The following is a 16416-nucleotide window of genomic DNA, read 5'->3' as shown; positions in this document are numbered from 1 at the left end:
GGATGGCACTCCCGCTGTCACTGGCAGGGAGGGTGCAGACTGTAAAGATGACAATCCTCCCTAGATTCCTGTTCATCATCCAGTGCCTCCCGATCTTTATCCCACAGTCCTTCTTCAAAAGGACTGGCAAAATCATCATGAGCTTTGTCTGGGCGGGAAAATCCCCACGGGTGAAGAAGGTGATGCTTGAAAGGAGCCGCAGAGAGGGAGGGCTGGCATTGCCGAGTCTGATCAACTACTACGTGGGTTTCCTCCGGGTGCTCCGGTTTCCTCCCACAGTCCAAAGATGTGCGGGTTAGGTGGATTGGCCATGCTAAATTGCCCGTAGTGTCCTAAAATTTAAGGTTGGGGGGGGGGGGGGGTTGTTGGGTTACGGGTATAGGGCGGATACGTGGGTTTGAGTAGGGTGATCATTGCTCGGCACAACATCGAGGGCCGAAGGGCCTGTTCTGTGCTGTACTGTTCTATGTTCTACTGGGCGGCTAACATAGCCATGATAAGGAAGTGGATGGTGGGTACGGGGTCTATCTGGGAGCGGGTGGAGGCAGCTTCGTGCAGGGGCACCAGTTTGGCAGCCCTGGTCACGGCTCCCCTACCGCTGTCGCCGGCCAGGTACTCCACCAGCCCGGTAGTGGGGGCAGCCCTGCGGATATGGGGCCAGTGGAAGAGGCATGTAGGGGAGGTGGGTGCATCTGTCTGGGCTCCAATATGTGATAATCATCGATTTTCCCCCGGGAACATGGATGGAGGGTTCTGAACATTGCGGCGGGCGGGGGTGAGGAGGGTGGGCGATATGTTCCTGGAAGGGAGTTTTGCGAGTTTGAGGGACTTGGAGGAGAAATTTGGGCTGGTAAGGGGAAATGACTTTAGGTACTTACAGATGCGGGACTTTGTCCGCAGACAGGTCCCATCCTTCCCGCGCCTCCCACCAATAGGGATCCACGACAGAATAGTCTCTAGAGGAGAAGGAGGAGAGGGTAGAGTCTCGGATATTTACAAGGTGCTCATGAAGGGGGAAGAGTCCCAGACGGAGGAACTGAAACTCAAATGGGAGGAGGAGCTTGGCGGGGAGATGGAGGACGGACTGTGGGCAGAAGTCCTGAGTAGGGTAAACTCAACCGTAACATGTGCCAGGCTCGGCCTGATTCAATTTAAGGTCGCTCACCGGGCCCACATGACGGTAGGTCGGATGAGCAAATTCTTTGGGGTAGAGGATAAGTGCGCTAGATGCGCGGGAGGACCAGCGAACCACGTTCACATGTTTTGGGCATGTCCTAAGCTTAGAGGGTACTGGGAGGGACTTGCAGGGATCATGTCCCGGGTGCTAAAAACAAGGGTGTTGATGAGTGAGGGGTGGCAATCTTTGGGTTTCGGAAGACCCGGGAGTCCAGGACGAGAAAGAGGCCAATGTTTTGGCCTTTGCTTCCCTAATAGCCCGGCGGCGAATACTGCTGGCATGGAGGGACTCAAAACCCCCGAAGACCGAGCTATAGCTTTTGGCTTTCGGACATGTCAAGTTTTCTCTGGGTATGGAAAAAATTAAGTTCGCCTTGAGGGGATCTGTACTGGGGTTCGCCCGAAGGTGGCAACCATTCATCGACTTCTTCGCGGGAGAGTGAACATCAGCAGGGGGGAGATTACAGTAGTGTAGGAGGGATAAATAGGCGGGTAGTGTCTATGGGAGAGGAGCAGGCTTGTGCAGTATGGTTTGATTGCAGTATTGATTTTACGTTGATGTTTGCACATTTTTGCCTTTTTTTTGTTATCTGTAACTGTTTACAATGCTGAAAAATACCTCAATAAAATTGTTTGGTAAAAAAAAACTGGAACAGGTTAAGTAATTTGGCTGCTTGATGACTTGCAGCTAGTTTCAGAGTCTGGTTCTCAGGATGACTGATGACTAATGGTTCTGATAGATCTGTTGGGTTCTGATGGATCTGTTGGGTCCTGGGGTAATAAGAATGCCCCATTCAAGTTGATTGTTGAGAACTATGTTTCCCGGGGTATTTATTTGCTGTAACCTGTTTTGATACACGTTTGTAATAAAGTGCATTAAAAAAAATGAAACCAGCTTGAAACACATGACTTTTGAGTTAGTACTTCCGAGGCCAAACTAGTTTCGATGGAGGCCACTGTGACACAATGGGAAGTTGATCGTGACCATTGAGTATCGATCTTCTCTTTGTCCAGTCTCAAACATGGAGACAAGCAGTCTTGAAAATCCATAGTCTTTAGGTGCTGGCCCTTCCTTAAACAAAGGTATGTGTGAATTCCACAGATGGCTATGTGGTACCCCAGCCATGTCCATACTTAATTAGGTATTCACAAGACTCTTGATACTGTTTGTCATCCAAATGCCAAAAGGCACATGATTTATGGCAGCTATCTGCAGCTTGCTTGTGTCCAATTGTTAAAAGAGTTGACGAAAGTATGACGAGCCTGTATTGGGCACGACATAAGGCAGTGAGTGTTTGCCAACGAAAAGCTCCATGAGTTAATGAAAGCCCCAATGTACAAAGCAGTTGTTGTCACCACACTCCTGTATATTACCAGGCCGGGACTGTTTCAGTGCCACACAAGAACGCTAAAAAATTCCATCAGCAATGCCTCTGCCATACCCTCCAGATTCAATCGTTAATGTACCAGTGTCCTTTATGAATTCACTTCCACGAGCATTTATGCTAAACTCTTGAAAAATCAATTTTGGTGGATTGAAAACTGTGTCCAAGTGGCCGAATACTGACTTCCCTGCCGGGTTTTTCTTCTCAACTCTAATTTCCCAGAGGAAGGCAAGGAAAAAGCTTCAAAGACATTTCAAAACTTTCCTCCATGCACAGAAGCATTGACATCATCACTGGGAGGAGCTTACTACCAATCATTTGGAATGATTATGTTAAGAAACTCGAATACTTACCTTCTTTAGTTTGTAGGTCCGGAAATCCTGATGAAACTCAGGCCTCCCGTGGGGATGAGAAAAATATCAGCCATGATTGAATGGTGGAGCAGACTCGATGGGCCGAGTGGCCTAATTCTGCTACTATGTCTTATGGCCACTCTAAATTGCCCCTTAATTGGAAAAAAAAAGAATTGGGTACTCTAAATTTATTTTTAAAAACCTGTCCATCTCGCTGCACCGTGCTTTGTGTCCCAACGTCTTAATATTGAGGCAGGGTAGTGGTAGTAAACAAAAGAAAAGGAAGCAAATCCTGCACTTCGGATTCCACTACCTGGTGGTATGCCCTGCAGCGTGTGCTCAAACAACTGTGATCAATAATTGGGCCTATTCAGTAACGTGAAGGCTCATGGCACAACTCGTGATCCTGATAGACAAAACCCTCAAATCAAGAGACTGTCACTGCCAACAACTCTAAGCTCAAAGCTGGAAATGCAAGCACTAAGCAGTTAGCCTTAGATACCGGTTTTTGTAAACTTCATCAAGACCTCAGATTTGTGGCAAATGATATGACTGGAGCACTTGAGTAGCACTCTAGGTGCTCCATACCCATTCCCAAAAGGGTAGTTGAAGGGATTCCCACATTGACACTTTATTCCTTTGTGCCCTGCTCCACATCCTATAATATGGCTAGCCTTCACTAATGACAATCCTCTTAACTGGCCCCTGATAGCTTGTACTTGAATACTTGAAAGGAGTCTTTATATCGCAGGACACTAAACTGGTTGAAGCGCAATAGCTCTTATATCTGTTGGAGCCTGATAATGTAGCCTCCAATTCCACAGCTCATGATCTATAAAATGGCCTGGTGTGCCATAAATATATTTAAATGACAGCTGATTTCTCTTTGCTGTGTGATGTTCGTTCAGTGAGATACTGGCAGGGTCTGTGCAGGGCTCTTTGCTGTCCCCATGCCATTGTGTCAAAACCATATTTATCGTAGGTTATTCAACTCTATAGATCATATCTGATATTGATATATCTTGATTTTCTTTTAACCAAACCTTTTCTGTGGAAAAAGGAGAGATACATGTATAGGTCATATTTGAAAATAAAACTTATTTGCATTTGTTTAAGAAAATACACTGGAGAAAGAGGTAGTTAATAGTGAATAGGCTAGCAGATTCCTGCTCCCAGGGTTGTGTGTGTGTGTGTGTGTGGCGGGGGAGGGGGGCCCGGGGGGGGGGGGATATGGATCAAACATGATGGATTGTGAACACACGGTGATAAAATACAAAGATAGAGGCACATTCCGTTTTAATGCTCTTGCCAGGTTCACGAGGAAACTGCAGGAGCGGAGTTTCTGCTAAACTCAGTCCCCTCTGAGGTGGGGGATAACCCCATGTTCTTCATGTGTATTAATGCATGAAGTCAAATTGTACTGATTGAATTAAGTAAATCTCTAAGAAGAACTTATTGCATGTCAGACTGAGATGTAACTGTAAATTGTTCCATTTCGGAGTCAGATTGATTAGCACATTGTTGAAAGGGAACTTTTGTGAAGTATCAGCCCTACATTTCTGCAGCAAGTTTCACGGGCAGTTAATGTGCAACTCCACCAAGTTTCTAAAAGCAGCTTTTAAATATATTCGGAGATAAGGGTGAGATGTTTCTTGTGAAAGCAAATGGCAGAGCAGCATAAATCGATTAGCAAGTGCTGGAGATGGGCAACTCATATCACATCTCTTCTCCTGAACTTGTTGGCTGATGTGCTCATTAATAACAACAGAGTTATGAACACACCATTATTTTTCCTGGAGGTCTAACCCAAGATTTTCATTCGCCTTGACGTAACAAATCAGGGTGGCCCATTGATAAGTTTGGACCAAAGGGTCAAGAACCCTGTTTCTCTGCTTAATCTTGTTTTGTGCCATCCTAGGATTCTAAATATCACTGTCCACACAGTGCAATGTTGATATGACTTCAAGTCAAACAGAACTCTTTTCCAGCCAGAAGTCACCTTGCATAGAAAAATGTCCTGTGTTATTTAACCAATCGTTAAAATGATGAACTTACTGATATTTCAGTTTGCCTTATGCTGCAGAGACAGTTCCCTGAAAGGACACTAATATTTATAGATATTATTACAGTACAATTTTGTTCCAAATGTCATTATTAAAAAGCGACCTGAAGATACCCGTTGCTTTAAACAACAAAGTTTCAGCTATATTGCATAGCTAATAGTTTTTTTTAAACTTCAAATCATGCCATTGAAAATATGAAAAAATGGGCACCTTTGCTGACCAGCAGGTTTAGGGGGTAAATGCTCTCTCAGGCCGGTGCTGTGTCATATAGATCGGGAACATTCCAAGAGGAGAGAATTAGCAAATCAGAAAGGAACAGAAAATGAACCCAAAAAGAAGAAAGGTAATGAAAAAGGGAGGACAAGAAAAGGAGAAAGATGAAGATGGTTTGCAAGAACAATATTCAACATGGCTCTGCTTTGAAAGTGGTTATATCTGTCACTTTCCGCAGCATAGACTCTCAAATTAAGAATTGCTAAAGGTGCAAGATAGTAGAAGGCTGTCACAGCTCTTCTAGTTAATATCCTAATGCCTGCAAGGACAAATGCAGAAGATGTGAAAAATCTAGTGCAAATGTAGAATGCAAATAGATTTGATTAAAATTGAAGCTGTTTACTTGTTCACATAAATTATTAAAGTGCAGAATATTCACTGACAGTGTGAAGAGCAACTCACTTTTATTTTAAGTTCACTAATTTATTTACTAAAAAAAAGCTTCTCATCTCCATATTCTCTTTCTTTACCTCTTTGCTTATTCCTATCCATTAGAACACCAAATATAACTGAGAAGATTGAGGGCACTTTGCCATCTCAATTAACAATTAGCTATCAGGGTTTCATGCCGGACAACACACTGTATTCTGGCTGCCTGACATCCCTTCTACTAGTAGGACTACTCTTGCGTCTGCACTGCTGTGACGCCTCACACTGATCATGTGCTGTTCCCGTTCCTTGGTTATATATGCATGATGCATTAATCTGTATGATTTATAATAGTGTTTCCCTGCCTGTTGATAACATTTCTGAATGAATTTCCGAATTAATAAGCCTCCATGCAAAAATGGCCCTGAAAAAAGAATTGTTTGCGCTGAATGCAGTGTTTTAGTGATTGTCTTGTCAGCTTGTCACTGAATAATCTGGTCCCTCATAACTCTGTAGCTTGTGGGCTAGAGACTCTGGAGTTGAAATTAATTATCCTGCTCTCCAAGCATTCTACACAAAGTCATGGCTATCTTTAAACAGAACAGAATGGAATCAAAACTAGAAAAATAAATGAAATGGGAAATGAGAATGAAAGGAGGCAATTCAAAAGGTCAATGATATATTCCCCAATGATTCAGTGAGGCAAATTCATGGCCCAATATGGCCTACAGAACAGAAAGGTCCCAGGTTCAATCTCCAGACTATGCTGAGTTAGATGACCTTAAAGCACTGATAGGAACGCTACAATTAACTTCAGCACCCGTGTCTAGGGAGGAAGAAGTCAGCTTGGGTTCCCACTCCAGATTCAAAGTTTACATATGTGTGAGCATTGCCAAAGAGCAGGGTTGATTTACCTGTGATCTTCCTGGTATTTTGAGCAACCTACAAATATGCACTGCCCAGGCTGATGAACTACCCGAACAATAGTCACTTGGGTGAATGTACCTGGAAGAGTTTAGAATACCAAAGCAATGGGGAAACAAAACTAGGATTGATGAAAATCTGTGAAATGCAGTCAATCAAAGCGAAAATGCGTGCAAACAATAAGCAAGTCCCAGCAACTAATATTGGTCCACGAATCCAGCCTTTGCGTTGCCTGAGAAAAATCAAACAGCTTTTCTTTCTCTTTTGAAAGTGCCAATTTATGCTGAACCATACTGATCCATGGCTGCCAGTCCTCTGTCTATATACTCATTAAGTTAAAGGTGAGCATCGTAAGGCTTTGCGGACATTTTGGAAATAACACAGTCAAGCCCAAACCTAGCCTCAGCACATATTCAGACACATACTTTGCAATAGGGATCAGTGGATCACATCAGTACCAGGAACTTGGACAATCCTTTCTCTCCTTGGTCCACAGATGCTGAAATTAATTGTAGTGCCCTTCAAGCACACTGGCTAAGGTGATCCGACTCATTACTGAGCTGGTATTAAATCTTGCTGGTCTACATGGTTCAATACCAACAAAGGGGTGCATTTATTTACTCAAATATTAGCACTACTTGCAATGCCTATTTTTGAAGATACAGAAACACGAATCCATCTAGAATGTCTCACTCAGGCCAGATTGATGTTCAAAGTCATGCTAATCTAGTTTCATAAAATGTAAACAGCAAACTAAAAGAGATTGAAAAAGTATAATCCAAGCCACAAAATAAGTTAAAATGGACTAAACTGAAATTTAATTTTATCAGTGCAGTCTTTCTTAAAATCTGAGATTTTAATATATAAAATCCAATAACGTACAGAGTTAATAATGTTACTATTTTGTTATGGAGACATTAAAGTGAGAGCCCATCAGTTGATAGGAAGCTATATTGACCATTAAATTCCCAAGTTTGATTCTCAGCTGGTGCTAAGTCATTTGATCTCAGTCCAGGTTTACCTCCCCGTACCAATTTCTTTCTGACCATATCATTCCTTATCTCAGGCTTGGGTCCGCTAGCAATTGCATTATTGGTTCTTCTTTGTATATTTGGGTCATCATCATGATTTAAGAGGAAGCAAACTATTTTGTTCCTTTCACATCTTAAAACTATTTATTGAATTCTTATTCCAGAACTGAACAAAAATCAAAACCCACCTCTCTTCAATGCGAACCCACAGGTCACTAAACTGCCGTTGCCGCTGTTGCTTGGGCAGCTTCTTCTGCCGCTTCTTTTGGCGGCCAAACTCTTCCAGTTGGCTAAGGCTATCCGGCATCAGGAGGTGTGGAGAAATTACATCATCATCAAAATCGGTATCAGGAGAGGAATGGGAAGGATCTGGCAAGGAATCTTCGAATGATGCATCAACTGAAGTGGAAGATGTTGATGGAAGCGATGAACTACCTGAGGATGATCCACTCTTTTGTGTCCTTTTCCTTTACAAAATAAGCAAAGGGTCAATCAAGATAATCCAAGCCTTGGCTATTCTCCACAATGACTTTTATACATATTTCATTCTGCACGTTTAAATCAGCAGGGAGCCAAGGCTTCAAGAGTCACTTGAGTTCTGATGAAAGGTCATTGACCTGAAACATTAACGATTGTTCCTCTCTCTGCCTGACCTGCTGACTATTTATCACATTCTCTGTTTTCATTTAAATAATCAGTGGCTGTATAAATGACGTCACATTCTGGGCTCCGACATTATCCTAGCCAAAGGGGGACACTTTTACACTTGTAATTGGGTGCAGCAGAAATTTGGCCCAAGAATAAAGCAAGAGGAAAAATGATTGTGGTTTCAAGAAGGCGATAGATATATTTCTAATTTTAAATAACAGGTTAAAGGGATATGGGGAACAGGCAGGGAGGTGGATTTTTTTTTTTATCCATTACTTTATCAGAGTTGCAAAGCCAGAGCTCAGAGTGTGGTGGACAGGGGTGGAACCCTAATCCAGCTCTTTGCCTGCTCCAAAAACCAATTCAAATTGAATCCAATTCATGGTCACCACAAGAGACAGACCAGATCCAGGCATTACACCTGATCCACGCTCAACTTAGCCAAAAGGCCAAGAAGCGGTATGCTTGATCTTAGCCAAAAGACTGAGAAGCGATAGGGAGGTGGATTTGAAACCAGGAAGGCATCAGCCATGATCTGATTGAATGGCGGAGCAGGCTCGAATGGCTGAATTGTCTACTTCTGCTCCTAATTCCTATGTTCCTAGGTTAGTGGCCTCACAAATTGACTGCCATGACTGTAAATTGCATTTAATGGGGCACTCAGGTCATTAAGGTCCTGTATGCCACTAGAGCAGTGGCATATTTTTGAAGATACAGAAATACTAATCCATCTAGAATTTCTCACTCAGGCCAGGTTGATGTTCAAAGTCATGCTAATCAAGTTTCAAGGAAGTACTGAATTTTCAATTCTTTTCTGTTCTTTCCCCCTTACCTCACCTTTGCACACTTGCTGCTGATCATTTTTGCTTCCCTCCAGTTAGAAGCAGATAAGCAAAAAGCAGCATGATGGATCGGGACAAGCAGCTAGGCCCACTGGAAGAAAGCTTTACCCAGCCCATAGGTTCCAGAGGTGAAGTGTTATATTCTGAGAAGTTATTGAGGAGCAGTGCAGAAGAAAGCTTCACTTCATCAAACAAGCTACCGCGGATGTTTTATGGAAGCAGGATGTAGCAGGATCTATTGCCTGATGGACTGAAGGCCAAGCTTTATTAATGGATTCCAAATCACCATCATCATAAATAATTTCACCACAGATTCTGACCAGACTGCCGCATGGCCTCCACCCACATCTCTCAACCCACAGTACACAGAGGAACAGGTCAACAATGTCCTCCTTCCACAACAACCCAAGACATCACCTTTATGATGGACATCAACAGCCAGAATGAGAGCCCTTTGGAATTTGCAGGAGCTTCTCTTGTTTCTGGGGCATAACAGACTCCACTTGATGATCTATTAATTTGCATAAACAGGAAGGGCTACTGCTCCACAAATGTGCAGCTGGTGTGTAATCACCACTGAAGGATAATGCAGATCTGCACCAATTTTGCTGTCCAGGTGAGTGTTACAACAGTAATTGCTTTCACTGTTTCTGTCTGGACTGCTCTCTGCCTTCCAGGCAGGGGTCTCATTTCTGGGGGTGGGGGTGGGGGGCTTCCAGACAAGGGTCTAATTTCTTGGGGGCTACCTGACAGGCTTCTCTTTTCTGGGGGGCTTCCTGACAGAGGTCTCATTTCTGGAGGTGTCTCGCTATGTAGGGTGACTTTCTGAAGGATCTCCCTTCGTAGGAGGTCTGTGGGGTGGGGGGACCATGGAGGGGGGTGGTCTGATCTAACATTGTGATGCTCTGATGGAATTTGGAGGCAGCCCCTTTAAGGGGTTACCCTCTTGAACCAAGGCGAGATCCACCACGTCAGGCCCATGTTTGTCCATACCTGCTGTAATCCGCGCCCATGTGATTCCCGGCTCGGAGGACCAGAGAATCGAGGGCCCAGAGAACATAGTGCCCAGGTGGCTAAGTGGCTACAGGTGGGTCACTAAGACCCGTTTGCATCCATTTGCATCCTCCCGCTGGTGCACGGGTGAGAATATCGATTTCACCGCTGGCGGGTTGCAAACGGATCGGTGCCGGGCAATCCCATTTTTATCCCTGGCACCCGATTCTCCGCTGCAGCGGGAACACGCTACTGGAGGTGGGTGGAGGAGAACTTCGCCCAGAGTCATGGGATAATCCAGGAACATTCACATCCCCTTATATACTGAGTGGTCCTTAAAATGTGACCAAGACAATGGACCACATTATTGCAGTTTACAGCACAACCTAACAATGCAAAAAGGATTGGAGTCAGAGAAGGCACAGCATCAAAAGGCACCGTCCATCAGGAAAGGATTGGATAAAGGTGAGGGAGCATCACAAGTCGGAAGATAAGCAGAGTGCATTTGAACAAATGGCCTCCTCAATCTCATTGAAATGACAAGTCAAAAAAGCCCCAGTATCATCAGTCCTTGCTACCACCAACCCCATTCCTTTGATTCTGCATTTAAGAACTCTGAAGCTATTCAACAAACATCTACGTCAATTACTTCCTGATAATGCAGATAAAGAAGCTGTAACACAAAGACACCATATCCCGTAGCTGCAAGGCAATAAAGGCATTGAATTTTATTCTAAGCATAATATTGCAGCTAATTATTTTGTTACCCAAGTGATTATCCTATAGTCCTTTTCTAAAAATAAAGGTTTAGTTACTCTACTACTCCTTTGCAGTGCTGCCCCAATTGCTCTAGCACAGCTGTTGGAAGGTTGAGAGTCATTTGAGGCCCTTTGAGTGGAGGTCAGTGACTTCTTGGAGGCTCAGGCTTGATCGTACTTGACTCCAAAGCAGTCTGGTCATTATCCATCTGGTACAGTGGTTGTTAATGGTTGAGGGGATGGTGAGAGAACAAACTTGCTGGCATCTGAGAGAGGGTAACACATGCCACCCTTACGTGTCAGTGGAACTCCCCTGGTGCTTGGCATTTCTACTCATTGCAGGATTGCAGACTGCGAAAGATCAGTGTCACTATTATAGAACTTATCACTTTACTCCCTCAATCTGTTCAAGCTGGACATCTGCCTCTCTAAGGCAGAGCAGAGGCTTGGAACCTTGGCGAGTATTCCGAAGGCCCATCTACAGTGGCCCTGGAGTTAATCACACTTTACAGAGTGGTGACGATATGGGAGATAATGTGGACTTCTTCATACTGTTTGCCAAAGCAGTGAAACCCCTTGGCCAGTCTTCCAATACCTATTTTGACTTTTTTGTGTGGATTATTTTTCCTGTGCATTGCTTGGTCTCTGAGGCACCCATCCCCACCCGCATCAACAGAGCTGAGTTGACCTGACACCAAAACTCACTCCGCAAAAAAAAAATTCAGGTTAAATTTGGAACCACTGTTTCCAGTTGTTTGGGTGAGCCCATTACAAAAGGGATAATTCTCATATAGGCACAAAGAAATCAAATAAAGCAAATGTCTTTACAAAGGCTAGTTTATTCAACTTCTTTTTGGATGTAGCTATATAATAATCACATTTTTTAATATATTAAATTTGAACTTATCAATAAGTATACCTGATTGGTCAAAATAAGTCCCACATTGCTTCTAAAATAGGTATGAAATATTTTGTTTTAATGTATTAAAAGTTTTCCATTTTGAAAAATCATTCTTATGAAATACATAATTTATATTTTCTTTACATATTGCTGAAAGCCTTCATCCCGAGAAAATAAATTGTAAATCATCTGAAAAGAATCTGAGAACAATTTATCTGATCCTGGCTGAAGATCCACAGTTATTTACATAGGTAGGCATGATTATTGAAAGTCTTTGGAAGATACGCAAGAACATCCTTGCAGAGCCTATCGGCCTTGGAGATAACAAACCTGTCTGCTGCAGATTATTAGACTGCAAATTATTAGACTGATTACCTTCACCTTTGTGGCAAGATCTGAACTTATTACACTTACTTTCAATCCAAGTGAAAGTATATTTTCTTTTGTTCAAATGCACTATATTTCCCTGTGCTGGACCAAAGACCAGTGGAGTGATTTAAAATATATGAGAACGTGCCTTCAAAATCTGTCTGGTTCTTGTTACCGAAACAGAGCAACATTTCTCGGAATACTTGACAAGGCACGAGTCACTGAATTTGAGATTCTCTTCATGATAACACTGGAATATTGAAGTCACAACCTAAAGAAATCAAACTTGACACCCAGCCATGATTAATAATCATAGAACATATAGAACATAGAACAGTACAGCACAGAACAGGCCCTTCGGCCCTCGATGTTGCGCCGAGCAATTATCACCCTACTCAAACCCACGTATCCACCCTATACCCGTAACCCAACAACCCCCCCCTTAACCTTACTTTTTAGGACACTAAGGGCAATTTAGCATGGCCAATCCACCTAACCCACACATCTTTGGACTGTGGGAGGAAACCGGAGCACCCGGAGGAAACCCACGCACACACGGGGAGGACGTGCAGACTCCGCACAGACAGTGACCCAGCCGGGAACTGAACCTGGGACCCTGGAGCTGTGAAGCATTTATGCTAACTACCATGCTACCATGCTGCCTCAGTTCCCTCAGAATAGTTTAATTATGCTGTACAACAGCATTCTGGATGCTTCAATGTATCTCTGGGGCTATCAACCAACCAGTGACGTTCATGGTAACTTTCACAATGTCTGCAGGCTAGGTTGTCTCAATGTCCCCCGGATTAAATATTTAAGAAATTCCCCTCTAATTTATGGCTGTATAAGTTTTACAGAATACATTTTTAGAGAATTCCTAAACATCAACAAAGTTGGATTTAATAACTGGAGGACCCAGCTGTAAAACGTAAGGATGCAACTGAGGTCCCTTTGACTTTGTACAGGGGCTTCATAATAAAGCAAATCTGACCTCATCAGTCTTTGTTCTGGATGTTGTTGAGCTTCTATAGTGTTGTTGGAGCTGCACTCACTCAGGCAAGTCAATAACATTCAAGTACACTCCTCATTTGCACTTGAGAGGTGGTGAAAAGACATTGGCCAGAAATTTACGGCCATTCCAGCCGGTGAGGTTTTTTGGTCCCGCCAACGGTGAAAACCCACCGCAGATTTCCCAGCAGTGGGGGGTACATAAAACTGGAAACCCCGTTGACAACGGCAGGACTACAAGATCCCACTGCTGGCCAACGGCAAGTTGCCTCGGCCGCCATGAAACATGCAGCGGGATGCGTGGAAAATCCCGCCCATTGAGTTAGCTGTTGAGTTACTTGCAGCAAAATATCCAGCCTCTGACCTGCTCTGGTAGCCACAGTATTTATGTGACTGGACCAGTTACGTTTCACATTAGTGGTGAGCCCAGGTTATTGATGATGGAGGATCCGGCAGTGGTAATGCCATTGAATGTCAAGAGAAAATGGTTTGACTGTCTCTTGTGGAAAATAGTCATTACCCGTCAGCTATGGATTACTTCAACATCTGAGGAATTGTGGGTGAAACTGAACATTGTAGAAACATCGGAAATATCCCTACTTCCGAGGGAAAGAGGTTAACACTTTCCTCTTCTTCTTGCCTTTGTTTGCCAATCAAATCTGTTTTCTCTGATTCTCAATCCTTCCACCCTATCTACTCAATCTAGAGACCTCAGGCATGATTTATCCACTGCATTGCGCTTGGTGCTGAGCCGGGCGCGCCGGGTGAATGGCGGGAGGCCAAATCAGGTTTTGCGCCAGGCCGATCACGATCAAGATCCGGATCATGGGGCAGCACGGTGGCACAGTGGTTAGCATTGCTGCCTACGGCGCTGAGGACCCGGGTTCAAATCCCGGCCCTGGGTCACTGTCTGTGAGGAGTTTGCACATTCTCCCCGTGTCTGCGTGGGTTTCACCCCCACAACCCAAAAAGATGTGCAAGGTAGGTGGATTGGCCACACTAAATTGCCCCATAATTGGAAAAAATAATTGGGTACTCTAAATTTAAAAAAAAAGATCTGGATCATGCCATCGCTGGCCCTCATGATCCAGATAATTCTATTTAAATGAGCCATTAAGCCTCAGGGACTCTCAGAGGCCATTGGAGCCCTCTGCATGGTCAGGGACAGGGCAGGGTAGTAGCCTGGCCAGTAGGCACCCTGGTAGTGCCAACCTGACACTGGCAGGATGACCCAGTTGGCACTGTCAGGGAGCCAGGGTTACTGCCAGAGTACCAGATGTCAGTGCCAAGGTGCTTGGGTGCTTGGTTCACAATGCCAAGTGTCAAGACCTGAGGGGGACCATGAAGGGACCTCAAAGCATGAGGGGAGGAGGTGAAGGGGGATTCCTAAAGGGGGGGACAAAGGGGGAGCCTCAGCAGCCCCATAGCATGTGTCCTCACTTGGGGGCGGTAATTTCCATGTCTGCAGCGGATGGCATTCCCCATGGTGGGTGGTATGGGGGACCCTCAAGCTCCCTTATAGATCGGGGCACCCTTTCAAAGCGGTACCCTGATCTTTGAGGAGCTGGTCTTGCCGGCGACTTCAGCACCCCACTGCTGAAAAAATTTCGAAGTGTAGACTGGACAGGGGAGAATCTCCCCATGACCCAGAAAAACAGCTAAAGGCCGGATTTTCCGTTTCAGAGACAAAGGGCGCGATCTACTGGCTGTTCACGCCAGCGGGAGATTTTGGTCCCACACCAGCACACGGTTTTCCAGCAATGAGCGGTGCAATCACCAGGAAATTTCATTTACAACGACGGGGTAGGTAAATCCCACTGGCCCCTCTACTGCCGAAAAACACGCGGCACATTGGTCGGTAAATCCCGCCTCAAGTGCTGGCACCAGGAGTGAATCGCGTGACTTCTACGGTGATTCAGGACACCCTAATTGACTAGCACACGTGCCACATGGAACTAGCGCAATGCCAATGAAAGTTGTCGTGTGTTTCGCCAGGGTCGGGATTGGCACTGGACAGCATGACAAGCAGGAGCTGCATATATAGGCACTCCACTCCCCGCACACCCTCATCACAGCCTAGATCTCACTGGTTGCCCTGGAGCATGCCCATCCCATTGATGCGTCAGAGATTACCTTGAGGGGGGGGGGGGGGGGGGGTGCCGTGGGGAGGCACCCATACGACCTGTGGCGCTAAGTCCACAGTGGGCAGTCCGCGGCATGGGCAGCCACATGGCTGTCTTGGAGGCTGCGGAATGGTGTTCCGTGTCTGTCCACGCTGACCCCAGGGCTCACCTGCTGGCCGTCCACACTACTCCCTCCGGTTCGAGCAGAAGCCTCTTGGCCAGCGGCACAACTGTCAGCACACCATAGTATATTTGGACACTTTTGTACCCCCTGCTCTCTCCCTCAGCAGCCACGGCGCCTGTTTCCCAATTTTAAGTGCCACAAGTGAACCTCGCCGCCAGAGGCAGAGCATTGAGGGGGGGCCCAGAAATTGCCGGGTCGGGCCCGCTAGTGATATGCCAATGGCGTTAACTGTACAATTTGCATGCCCATGCAGGGAGGTGGGGTAGGTAGAGAGAAGAACATGAAACAGCATTCATGCTGCTGTTGAGGCACCAGAGCATGGCATTCCGTCGGGCTCCTGGCGCCGGCCTCGATTTTCGGCTGACGCACGATTCTCCACCCAATCGCATTTCCTGATTCAGGCGTCACTGGATGGAGAATCCAGCCTGAAGTGTTGGTGAATCCAGGTCTGGATCTCACCCAAAAAGCTGCTGGAAAATATGATTTAATGTCAAGTGCGAGACGATCCATTTTGGGAGGAAAACTAGAATTGGAGCATGTATTTTGTAATAATAATAATCTTTATTAGTGTCACAAGTAGGCTTACATTAACACTGCAATGAGGTTACTGTGAAAATCCCCTAGTCGCCACATTTTTCCCTCTGTTCGGGTACACTGAGGGAGAATTCAGAATGCCCAATTCACCGAACAAGCATGTCTCTCGGTACTTATGGGAGAAAACTGGACCATCCGGAGGAAACCCACGCAGAGACTGGGAGAACATGCAGACTCCGCACAGACAGTGACCCAAGCCGGGAATCGAACCCAGGTCCCTGACACTGTGAAGCAACAGCACTAACCACTGTGCTACCGTGTCGCCCAAGTCAATGAAATAAATCTAAAATAAATGCTTTGTTAAATAATTTTTAAATACTTTGCTGACCTGTGATGCTGTTTTTTGAATTTTTCCAATTAGGGGGCAATTTCACATTGCTAATCCACCTACCCTGCACATCTTTGGGTTGTGGGGGTGAGAC

At 45.1% G+C, this 16416-nt stretch overlaps 1 protein-coding gene across 1 annotated transcript in view; it reads right to left on the bottom strand.

Moving 5' to 3' along the window:
* The window catches only part of LOC119964610 (metalloprotease TIKI2-like), a 499632-nt gene that overhangs the window by 15287 nt on the left and 467929 nt on the right, over nt 1-16416 (bottom strand). Inside the window, exon 6 of the mRNA XM_038794309.1 lies at nt 7763-8041. Coding sequence (XP_038650237.1) covers nt 7763-8041 — 279 coding nt within the window. The remainder of the gene's footprint in view (nt 1-7762; nt 8042-16416) is intronic.

Source organism: Scyliorhinus canicula, chromosome 4, assembly GCF_902713615.1.
Source record: "Scyliorhinus canicula chromosome 4, sScyCan1.1, whole genome shotgun sequence".
Classification (NCBI taxonomy): Eukaryota; Metazoa; Chordata; class Chondrichthyes; order Carcharhiniformes; family Scyliorhinidae; genus Scyliorhinus; species Scyliorhinus canicula.
The sequence above is the reverse complement of the archived record's forward strand: the minus strand, read 5'-3'. Positions and strand labels throughout refer to the sequence as shown.